At 43.8% G+C, this 11776-nt stretch overlaps 1 protein-coding gene across 1 annotated transcript; it reads left to right on the top strand.

Moving 5' to 3' along the window:
* Positions 1–10594: 10594 nt before the first annotated feature.
* Positions 10595–11536, top strand: LOC133748721 (vomeronasal type-1 receptor 4-like). Its single transcript, XM_062177653.1, has one exon. It carries the CDS (start codon positions 10595–10597, stop codon positions 11534–11536), a length of 942 nt encoding a protein of 313 aa, XP_062033637.1.
* Positions 11537–11776: the final 240 nt, after the last annotated feature.

Raw genomic sequence — 11776 nt, 5'->3', positions numbered from 1 at the left:
AAATGGGGTGACTACTGATATATCATAAAACCCCATAATTCTTATGAAAACATCACAGCAATAAGCACCTGCCGAGACAAGAAAATGGTGATGCAGGACACCCAGCTCGTATTAGAGAACAAGTGACAGAATGTGGCCAGCCTCTCAGGTTGCCCCCTGTGTCCATTTGATATGAGCCCAATGTTCTTTTTGGTAACATTTCCCTCTTGATTTTTGCCACTGTCAGATCCCTCAGACTCATATTTTCTCTACCCCTTACTTGCAATCAATCACTTCTCCAAGCAGCCTTTTATGACAGGGGGCATCATAAGTCAAGATGGGTGTGATGGTATTCTTGTTGCTGTTAGAGTATCACCGCAAGTAGACCCTTGCCGCAGATACACCTATGACATACTTGCTTACATGCACATCTACATTTTTTTTGTATCGAACTACTAACCCATGTATAGTTGAATTTCAGTGTGAACTCACACTGATGTCCCTGGCTCTCATCCAGTACCACAGGGTGATTTTTCTGTACTTTCCTGTAGTTTTTCAAGTATTATGGAGTTGTAGACCTTTAAGGGGTCTCGCAAACTCATCAAAGTTGTTCTAATCAAACTTCAGAGGGATTATTAACTACTGAAATTGCTAAGCAGCTAGACGTCTTTGTACCTTATATTGGACACGGGGAATTTAGAAATACCTTGAGAAATCAAATTAATTTTTCACTTTCATTTTTTAAAATTCACTTTGCAGGATTAAAACCTATGCAGAACAGCATGAATTCCTGGATTTACTAGACAATACACACAGTATCTCATATGTCTATGCCTTATATTTGCATTACCCCTACCCACAAGGTGAGCTATGTGATGAAAATAACAAAACCTGGCCGGCGCCGTGGCTCACTTGGCTAATCCTTCCTGCTAATCCTGCGGCAACGGCACCCCGGCTTCTAGTCCCTGTTGGGGCGCTGGATTCTGTCCCGGTTGCTCCTCTTCCAGTCCAGCTCTCTGCTGTGGCCCGGGAAGGCAGTGGAGGATGGCCCAGGTCCTTGGGCCCTGCACCTGCATGGGAGACCAGGAGGAAGCACCTGGCTCCTGGCTTTGGATCGGCCCAGCGCGCTGGCCGTAGCAGCCATTTGGGGGGTAAACCAACGAAAAATGAAGACCTTTCTCTCTGTCTCTCTCTTTCACTGTCTAACTCTGCCTGTCCAAAAAAAAAAAAAAAAAAAAAAAAAAAGCCCAAGTACTTGGGCTTTTTAAAAAAAAAGAAAATAACAAAACCCACCACCTCTTTTTCTCTTCATTCATTCACGAATGGAATGCTGCTGGAATCCGAATGGAATGTCCTCTGGGCTGAGGACAGAGAAGGGGGCCAGTGAGCTCACAGGAAGCAGTTTCAGTGGCATCGCTCTTCTCTTCTTTAGGCAGGTGTTTACATCTACAACTTCCTCCCATGAGAACTTCGGGGTTTGTTATGTATCAATATCACTGCATCACCCTACCATTTTGTTTTGTGAATATTTTAATGAGTTTTGTGAAACTCTGTGCCCTAAACTTTTTTAAAGAGCAAATTTATTTTATTTTATTTTTTTAAAAGATTTTATTTATTTATTTGAGAGGTAGAGTTACAGACAGTGAGAGGGAGAGTTAGAGAGGAAGGTCTTCCTTTCGTTGGTTAACTCCCCAAATGGCTGCAATGGCCGGAGCTGTGCTGATCCAAAGCCAGGAGCCAGGTGCTTCTTCCTGGTCTCCCATGTGGGTGCAGGGGCCCAAGCACTTGGGCCATCTTCTACGGCTTTCCCAGGCCACAGCAGAAAGCTGGATTGGAAGAGAAGCAGCTGGAACTAGAACCAATGCCCATATGAAATGTCAGTGCCGCAGGTGGAGGATTAATCTACTGTACCATGGCACTGGGCCCCAAGAGTAAATTTAAACAGCATTTCATAGCATATAATTTTCTGAATATCTTAAATTTTTTTTTGACAGGCAGAGTGGATAATGAGAGAGACAGACAGAGAGAAAGGTCTTCCTTTTTGCCGTTGGTTCACCCTCCAATGGCCACTGCGGCCGGCGCATCTCGCTGATCCGAAGCCAGGAGCCAGGTACTTCTGGTCTCCCATGCAGGTGCAGGGCCCAAGGACTTGGGCCATCCTCCACTGCCTTCCCGGGCCATAGCAGAGAGCTGGCCTGGAAGAGGGGCAACCAGGATAGAATCTGGTGCCCCAACCGGGACTAGAACCTGGTGTGCCGGCGCCGCAAGGTGGAGGATTAGCCTGTTAAGCCATGGCGCAGGCCAATCTTAAATGTTTACACATAAAAACTTTCACCAATAAAGGATGTATGGCATTATGGTATAATCTCCAAAGCTGGAAATAACTCAATTGTTCAGCAGCTGGTGACTGGGTAAGTAAACTCTGGTACATGAACATGAGGAACTAATACACAGCAATAAAAATGAATGAGCTACTGACATAAGCAATAATGTGGATATCCAAGGGTAATCTCTGAAAGAAACCAGTCTCAAAGCATGTACTCACACCCACATACACAGCAGCATTACTCACAATAGCCAAACTGTGGAAACACTCCAAATGTCCACTGATGAAGGAATGGATACATAACATATTCTCTGTGCACACAATGGGGCATTTTTCCACCTCAGAAAGGAAAGAAGTTCTGACACATGCTGCATTATGATATGGTCAATTTTGTTGTGTGTAGCTTTTTAAAATTACAAGTAAATGGGGCTGGCATTGTGGCACAATGGGTTAAAGCCCCAGTCTGCAGTGCCAGCATCCTATATGGGCACCAGTTGAAGTCCTGGATGCTTCACTTCTGATCCCCCTCTCTTCTGTGGCCTGGGAAAGCAGTAGAAGATGACCCAAGTGCTTGAGCCCCTGCACCCATGTGCGAGAACTGGAAGAAGCTCTTGGCTCCTGGCTTTGGATCGGCACAGCTCTGGAAGTTGTGGCCATCTGGGGAGTGAACAGAAGATGGAAGACCTCTCTCTCTCTCTCTCTCTCTCTATATATATATATATATATACACACACACACACACACACATATGTATATCTCCCCCCACCTATACCTCTCTGTAACTCTGTTTTTCAAATAAATAAATCTTTTTTAAAATTTTTAAAAATGAGCTATGTATCATGTAATTCCCTTTATATGACAGTATACTCAAAGAACTGAACAAAAGGTTTGAATTTTGCTTTCTATAAATTATATCCCAACAAAACATACTTAAACAAAACTTGATTTGTCATGTAATAAATATACATAACACTTCTACAATAAATATAGTCCATAGAATTAGAGACACAGAACCAGGACAACTATGGTTTTCCACAACAAAAGTAAACAAGCTCTTCTTTAATGGATATTTGCACATCCCAGTTCATCACATTTAAAATACTATTATTTATAAGACATATTTTATGTTTCCTTCTGTCACTCAAGATCCAGTGAGGGAAATAAAATACACTCTGGGTGTCACTCAAAGGGAAAGTTGAGGCAAGAAGAGATTGATTAGGCTGGAAGCTGTTCTCAGCCCCAGGGCTGGAAGGTGGTAGGGCAGGTGGTGGAGTCCCTGGAGCCCACAGCCAGCGTCATCAGCAGGAGTTAAGAGAGAGCCCCACAGATAGGGCACCTGAGGCCCAGCAGCAGAGGGACAGCATCCTGGTCTTTTCTCCACCCTTGTGGTCTCTGTCAGTGCCTCCCAGTGCTTGAACCTATGCAGAGGCCAGCAGGCTGGGAGACTGAAGGATACCCAAACCTGTGTTCCCAGCACAGCAGGTAACAGGCAGTGATGGGCCTGCCAGCTCTCAGGCAAATGAAAGCCACAGAGTCTAAGTGGAAAAACCTGCTGTCAATGGAAGCATCCGGATGGACAGTTTTCATTTTCTAGTAAATGAAAATAATGTTTAATAAATCACAAGGATGCGGTGTAGTGATGTCACTCATCGGAGTGAAAAAGATGAAAATTTCTCAACAGAGATGAGTCCTTGAGGGACGAGGCATGGCAGTGTGAAGAGCTCCTGCCAGCCGGCGCCATGGCTCAACAGGCTAATCCTCCGCCTTGCGGCGCTGGCACACCGGGTTCTAGTCCCGGTCGGGGCACCGATCCTGTCCCGGTTGCCCCTCTTCCAGGCCAGCTCTCTGCTGTGGCCAGGGAGTGCAGTGGAGGATGGCCCAAGTGCTTGGGCTCTGCACCCCATGGGAGACCAGGATAAGTACCTGGCTCCTGCCATCGGAACAGCGCGGTGCGCCGGCCGCAGTGCGCTACCGCGGCGGCCATTGGAGGGTGAACCAACGGCAAAAGGAAGACCTTTCTCTCTGTCTCTCTCTCTCACTGTCCACTCTGCCTGTCAAAAATAAAAAAAAAAAAAAAAGAGCTCCTGCCTTTTCAGACTCAAAGGGAAAGGATATAAATATATGTAAATTCGACTGTGCCCTAGAGTAAGACACACATGTGAGCGATTCAAACCCAGTATTCTGATCGTGAAGAAATACACGACTGTCCCCAGACATTTAAAAGACTTCAAAGGTCTGACTTAGAATTTAGTATTTGATTATAATCTTAATGTTATTCCTCAAGGAAATCCACAGTTCACCACTCTGAGTATATTTTCAACGGTCTTTTTTCTATGATTTTCCCAGATTCTGTGATTTTTTTTTTAAGCACAAGATACCTGAAATCTACACAGCTCCTCTGGAAGAATCTGAGGAATGGTGTGAAGTTACTCCACTCCAACAGCTGTGCCCTCTGCTGAGTAGGGTCCAGGCGCCCTGGTTTAGCGTCATCCTAACCCATGCATACTCTAACTATCTCCCCTCTGGAGAAGATACTTCCTTTCCACGGATGAGGAGGCCTTGTTCATCTTGGTCTGGGTGCTGGGAACTGAGTAGTGGGGTTGGGAGGAGCTAGCCTTTAGCAGGGAAGACACGCCTGCTTGTGTGGCCATGGGTAGAAGGTCTGCACTGCGGGTCACAGAGATCTCAGAGCTGTGCTAATCTCAACAGCTGCTCCTAGGTCAGAGGGAACGTGCCTGCTCACTCCATACCTGGGCCAGGTCCTGAGAAAAGGCCTTGGACTCAGTACTCAGGGAGGGTGTGGACTTTTCTAAAGGGGCAGTGGCTGCCTCTTAGGAACTCCAACTGGGGCACCTGCTGCCCTCAGTAGCAACCTTGGGGCCCCTCTGGAAGTCACTTTCCTTTCTCCTTTTCTAACTTCCCACCGCACTCAGTACCATCAGGAGCACCTACAAGAGGAGCCTATGGATGAAAGACTGTCCTGACCACTTCCAATGGGCCCCACATTCCCTGGATCCCACCCTGTGCCTTCTTCTGAAGCCCACCTGTCTGCCCCTCCTTTCTGTCTGCCTCACTCTCCAGAATAAGGTCCTGCTCTGGGTCACCAAATACTACCTGGATTCTGGCATGTCCAAACCCCTCTCTGCCACTGAGCACCTCCTTCCCTACCTTCACCTTGTAAGAAACTCCTGCTTACCTGCCTAGCCCCTTCAAGACGGCAGATCATACCTGCTGAACTGCAGCAGCTGACCTGGGACTGACTTCTGTCTTCCTAGAGCTGGGGTCTGATTCTGTTAAAGAAGGCAATGTTGAAGTGACGTTCACCCTATCGGGCTCCAAGAATCTCCAAGGCTCTGGCTACCACTGAGCTCCCAGCTCCTGGTCAGGGGAGATGGAGCTGCCCTATCCACTGTCCTTCCTCATGGCAGAAAAGCAAAGTCTTCTCCAACCCGGGGATGCAGGTGTTCTCATTTCTGATCTTAGTCACCTTAAATTTCTCCTCATTTGAGCTCTGCTCCTACCTTGTGGATAAGCAATTTGGGTAGCCCCTCCTACTAAAAAGGACCCAAGTCTATTCTACATATCCCAGGAGCCAAGGTTGTCCCCAAATCTAGGTGCCCAGATGCTCCCCTAAACCCAAGAGCTACAGATCATTGGGTGCCAGTGAACTCCCTCTTCCCTGCCCAGGGCTGAGTTACCCAAGACCACATCCAAGAATAAAGACACCTGGTTTACAGACACCCCTGCTTCTGGTTCTGACCCTGTGGATAAGGACAGAATTTAGGTGACTTGTCCACCGCTGCCCCACATTTGAAGGCCACTCTCTCAACAGAAGCAGATCTGCCTAATTCCAGGCTGAATGGGAGGAACCAAACATGTAGCTACCTTTTTAGGTGCTTTTAATAATCCCCCCTGATGACTTTAAGCTGCTTTCCTGCTTTTTTTTCTTTTATTTGTAAAGATTTATTTATTTGAAAGGCAGAGTTACAGATAGAGGTAGAGACAGAGGGCTTCCATCCACTGATTCACTCCCCCAAATGGCTGCAACCACCGGGGTTGGGCCTGGCTGAAGCCAGGAGCCTGAAACTCCATCCAAGTATTCCACATGGGTGCAGGGGCCCAAACACGTGGGCCATCCTCTGCTGCTTTCCCAGACACATTAGCCGGGAGCTGGATGGTCAGTGGAGCAGCCGGGACCCGACCTGCACCCATAAGGGATGCTGGCATTGCAGGCAGCGGCTCTACCTGCTACGCCACAGCGCCACCCTTGAAACCATTTCTTTAAGGATGCAGGACTTTGACTAGAACCTGTGGTGGTCCTGGTGTTGTGGGAAGCACGCCCATTTTTGGGTCTGACTGTGAAAGCAGGGTGGGTTGTGCTGGCGTCCTGTGCACGTACCTGCTGTGGCTGATGGCACAGTGGATGGGAGGGCTTGTCAATCAGGGCTTATCTCCTGGGAAGCCTCCACATCCTCTGGGCCCCACCTGTGGATGATGCAAACAGGCTCTGTGAAAGTGAAAGGTGGAGGTATGTGGGCACACAATTGGTGGGATACTACAGTTCGCAGGTATTCGCAAGATGTGTTCATTACCCACTCATAGGGACAGTGTGCAACCAAAATGGTGCAGAAATCCAAGCTCCAAGGTAATCCACGTGCGCTCAGTGAGCATGACTGATGATTCACACTCCATGATGCACCTGATAACCAGACAGATACACTCAATTCTGTATTGAACAGGAGTGGTTCTGTAGAAATGGTCCTGATGCTGCATGGACTGCCAAGACATACATCTACTAGTGTTGAAAACTTCTCCAAAAACCACTATTTGAGGGAAAATCCATTTTACTGAGCAGTAGTAAAGATATTAAAATATTTATGGAGATATTGAACCAAGAACAGAGTATGTAAAATCTATTGTTTACATATTTTATTATTAAATTGGTTTCTGTTTCTTTGTTTTCTATTTCTGTCCTGAAATAGGTAAAGCATGTCTCATCTTTCAGACAACCAGCGGTCAGGAGCTACTACTGATCTTCCACACATAACAGCATTGTCAAGGTGCATATATGGGTTCTGATTATGAATACAATTTTTATGAATGGGATTGGGCATGTGCTAGTATGTGTGACTACATTTAATAGTGCGTGTGTTTAAATATGAGTGTGCGATTGTATTTGGTGAGGAGATGAGTGTGATTTAAATATACAAATGTGTGCAATTCTGTGAGTTCATATGTTTGTATGTGAGTGCATGCTGTGCACACATTTGCATTGTAGTATAAATATGTGTATTTGTGTGTGTGTGTAGTAGAGTGTATCTATTCACCATCATGTCTCTAATCACTGACTTGGATATGGGATGTACAAGTTAGTAGGGAAAGATCAAGTTGTATTTTTTTTTACAGGGAAAAAGATTAACTTGAACTGAATTTTTATGTATCTTGATTAGTTACAAAAGAAGTCAGTACTCATTACTGAAAACTCAGCAAAAGTTAGGTGTAGAAAAATGACTATTCAGCTGCCTTGACCTGAGGAAGTAACTGGTTTATCTGATGGTTAAAGGAATTCTAGAAACTGCTGGTTTATCTGTGCCTGGTGACTTTATTTGTAAAGGGCTTATATAACTTCCCTCTCGTGGATATTGTTCTCTTTAGATTCCTGTTGCTCAATATTGAGAAAGCATATTTTCTTAATAATTTTACACATCATCTAGACCTCCAAATCCATTAGCATTGAATGGAGCAAAAGAGTGCCATGGTTTCTATGTAAATTATTGTCAGTGAGATCTCCTTAATTGTACCCTGTGGAAAGTCCTTGTCAAGGGTTTTGATACTCATAACTTAAATGATGGGTTATATCAGTGGGCTGAAATTTGGAAGGAACAGGGGAGAACTTCTCAGGAGATCAGAGAACCCAGTGAGCCTCAGGTGCTCCACCAGCAGCTGCTCGTCTGCCAGGTAACAGAACATGCCGCCTTCGGTGTCAGCCCCAGTCTCCCACCAGGGATCCAGGAAGAAACAGTCCCATCCCAGACACTCAAGCGGTCTCTTGAGAGATACTCACTTGGAATTCGTGATTGTTTCTGGTGACTAGCAACGAAGAAAACATTTTTGATGAATATTCTCTGCATCCCACACTTGCATTCTCATTGCTGCTATAGAAGAAATGATAATTGCAAGTCTGAGGGGAAGGTGAGGTCATAGAATCACAGGAACATATCTCGGGGCCTGGTTGCCTCTCTCCCACATGAAGCTGGCTGTTGTGACCATCACACTCAGCAACTGTCCTCCCACTGAGGAGTCAGGTCAGTTTTCTGTTTTTGTCTGTGAGGAAGGAAAACCAGTTAACAGTGTGGGTACATGATCACAAGGAGCAAAAATTCTTCTGGGCTTGATTATGAAGTAAATTGAAGTGTATCGTAAAAATCAAAACAGGAAAGGAAGGAAGAGGGAGGGAGGGTACAGTGGAAAGTATCACTATGCTTTTTTTTTTTAAAGATTTATTTATTTATTTGAAAGGCAGAGTTACAGGGAGGCAGAGAGAGACAGAGAGAAAGGTCTTCCATCCACTGGTTCACTCCCCAAATGACCACAACAGCCTGAACTGCGCCGGTCTGAAGACAGGAGCCAGGAGCTTCTTCTGTGTCTCCCATGCAGGTGCAGAGACCCAAGCACTTGGGCCATCTCCCACTGCTTTCCAAGGCCATAGCAGGGAGCTGAATCGGAGGTGGAGTGCGGGAACTTGAATCGGTGCCCATATGGGAAAACAGAACTTTATAACAATGGGTGTGAGGACAGCAGCTGTGAGGCTCAAATGTATCCTGTGATATTTCCCCTGCTTTAAAATATTCTAATATTGATCTCAGACTCTATAATTTCGATTTATAAAGTATTCACTAGTTCTGTTGTATGTGTGTCTATATTTTAATATATTTCACAAGTGTTTCCCAATGGCTACTAGTTTACTTAATTCAGGTGTTCATGGATAAGTATAGATTCAAAAATTAGAAGTAACAATTTTTATCCTACAACATTTTATCCCACATTAATGTTTAATGTCCCACAGTTAATATCCAATAATTTCTGTAATATATGCTATTTTATTCTTGGCATAAAAAAACTGAGTCCTTCTATAGCCATTCTTTTCTGTTTGTTTCATTGGGGTTATTGATCATATTTCCAGAACTCATTATATAAATCTTTCAAAATAACAAGATACTACAAGAATAGTTTATAAATTAGCTCTGGATGCACAAATACTTGACACAGGAAACCATTTTATAAATACATAAGTTTTCTTATCAGAGTAATAAAGAAAATAAGTCTCTGTGTCTTACGGCCAATTTCATGCCATTTCTGGTTTTCTACTACAGCGTGTCTGCCACATTCAATAAAGCAAAAGACAATCCACTGCCACTTCTCTTCTCCAACTCTGCTGAGATGCACACTGGTGAGGTTTTAAGATTGCTTTTATCGTCTTTCCTGGCTTGAAAGAATTCACATATTTAGGGCTAGAAGAGGCAATTTAAGCTTTCCTTCTTTACAGAACCTGTATCAGGTTAATGCCTGTGTTAGGCGCAAGGTAGGGTGGACCAGCTAACACTTTTGGTCCTGCAGTATCATGCAGCCATTCTAATATCAGATGAATCATGCATTCATGTGACTCCAGCTTCTCCTGTAGCACATTCATGCATTCATCTGTATTTTACTAAGAGCTCTAATGCTTTCTTCAGAATTGATAATGGTCTAAAAATACATTAAAAATAGCTACAACTATAATCATAAAACAAAATGACCCCAATCTCAAAAAAAGACAATGTATGAAAATAACTAAATAGATGTAAAATTAGTTAGAAAGCAGCTAACTAGCTTTGTTCTATAGCATGATATTTAAATGCATGCCATTTTTTTCAGTTGTACCTCCAGGTTCAAGTCCTTACTTTCCCCTGAAACATGGTATGAACATTAACTCTTCTCTGCCTAAGTGCTTCTCCCCTTTTAATGAATATTACGGTAGTACCAAACCCACAGGATAATGAAGAATAATGAAATAGCTACAGGTGTATCCTCAGTGATTTGTACATTATAAGTATTCTTTAAAGTCTATCCATATGTTCAATTCTTGGAAGCCCACTAATGAAAAAAAAAACCACATTATTTCTAAGTGGGAACTAGTGTAAATGGAGAATATTGAATTTAAGTTGACATGATATATGTAGCCCATGCCTCATTTTTCCATACAGGGTCCTCTGGCTTTGAAAAAAAATTCCAGTCACTCAAACTTACAGAATGTTCTCCAGAGATTTTATAGTAGGAATGGTCTACTTATTACAGACTGCTGTTGGAATTCTGGGAAATTTCTATCTTCTCTACCATTATCTCTTCCTTTACCTCACTGGGTATAGGGTAAGGTCCACGGGTGTAATTCTCAGACACCTGACAATAGCCAACTCCTTGGTCATCCTCTCTAAAGGAGTACTCCAGACGATGGCAGCTTTTGGGATGAGTTTTTCCCTCAGTGACGTTGAATGCAAACTTGTTTTCTATGTCCACAGAGTGGGCAGGGGTGTCTCCATCAGCACCACCTCCCTTTTGAGTGTCTTCCAGGTGATCATAATCAATCCCAGGAACTCCAGGTATGCAGAGTTTAAAGCAAAAGCTCTGAAGTACATGGACCTCTCCAATATCCTCTGCTGGATCCTGCACATGATGCTAAATATTATGGTACTGATGAAAATGACTGGTCAATGGAGCAATAAAAATATCACAAGGAGAGATTATGGATTCTGTTATGCTGAAGATCATAACAATATCATAGACTACCTATTGTATACAATTTTGTTATTATTTCCTGATGTTTTCTGCCTGGTGCTTATGTTGTGGGCCAGTAGCTCCATGATATTTATCTTGCACAGGCACAGACAGCAGGTCCAATACATTCATAGGACCAGTGTTTCATGCAAATCAGCTCCTGAGGCCAGAGCCACTCAAAACACCCTAGTTCTGGTGAGCACTTTTGTGTCTTTTTACACTCTTTCCTCCATCTTTCATGGGTGTTTTGCTTTCTTAAATAAGCCGAATTTTTGGCTGGTGAATGCCTCTACACTCATTGCTGCATGTTTCCCAATGGTCAGCCCCTTTATCCTCATGATCCGGGACTCCAGTGCATCTAGGTTCTCCCTTGCCTGGATAAGGAATATAAAATTACCCAGACTTAAGAGGAATACTTAAATTGTATGTATCTGCATATTCTACACGTGTTATTCATACATGCTCCTCCTAAGCTCATTTATGAAACAGTCACAATACCACTGAGTGGTGAGAAAGGCTCTGCTCCCCAATAAACAATCAAGTGGTGATTGTAAATGGCATCCTAAGGAAATCTGTGGAACTGAAATGTTATTAATGCTCTCAGTAGAGAAATTTGGAGTCTATACAATAATAAAACAAAAAGTGTTAAAGCAATCTGCA

This window comes from Lepus europaeus, chromosome 19, assembly GCF_033115175.1.
Source record: "Lepus europaeus isolate LE1 chromosome 19, mLepTim1.pri, whole genome shotgun sequence".
Classification (NCBI taxonomy): Eukaryota; Metazoa; Chordata; class Mammalia; order Lagomorpha; family Leporidae; genus Lepus; species Lepus europaeus.
Note: the sequence above shows the minus strand (reverse complement) of the source record. Positions and strands in the feature narration are given on the sequence as shown.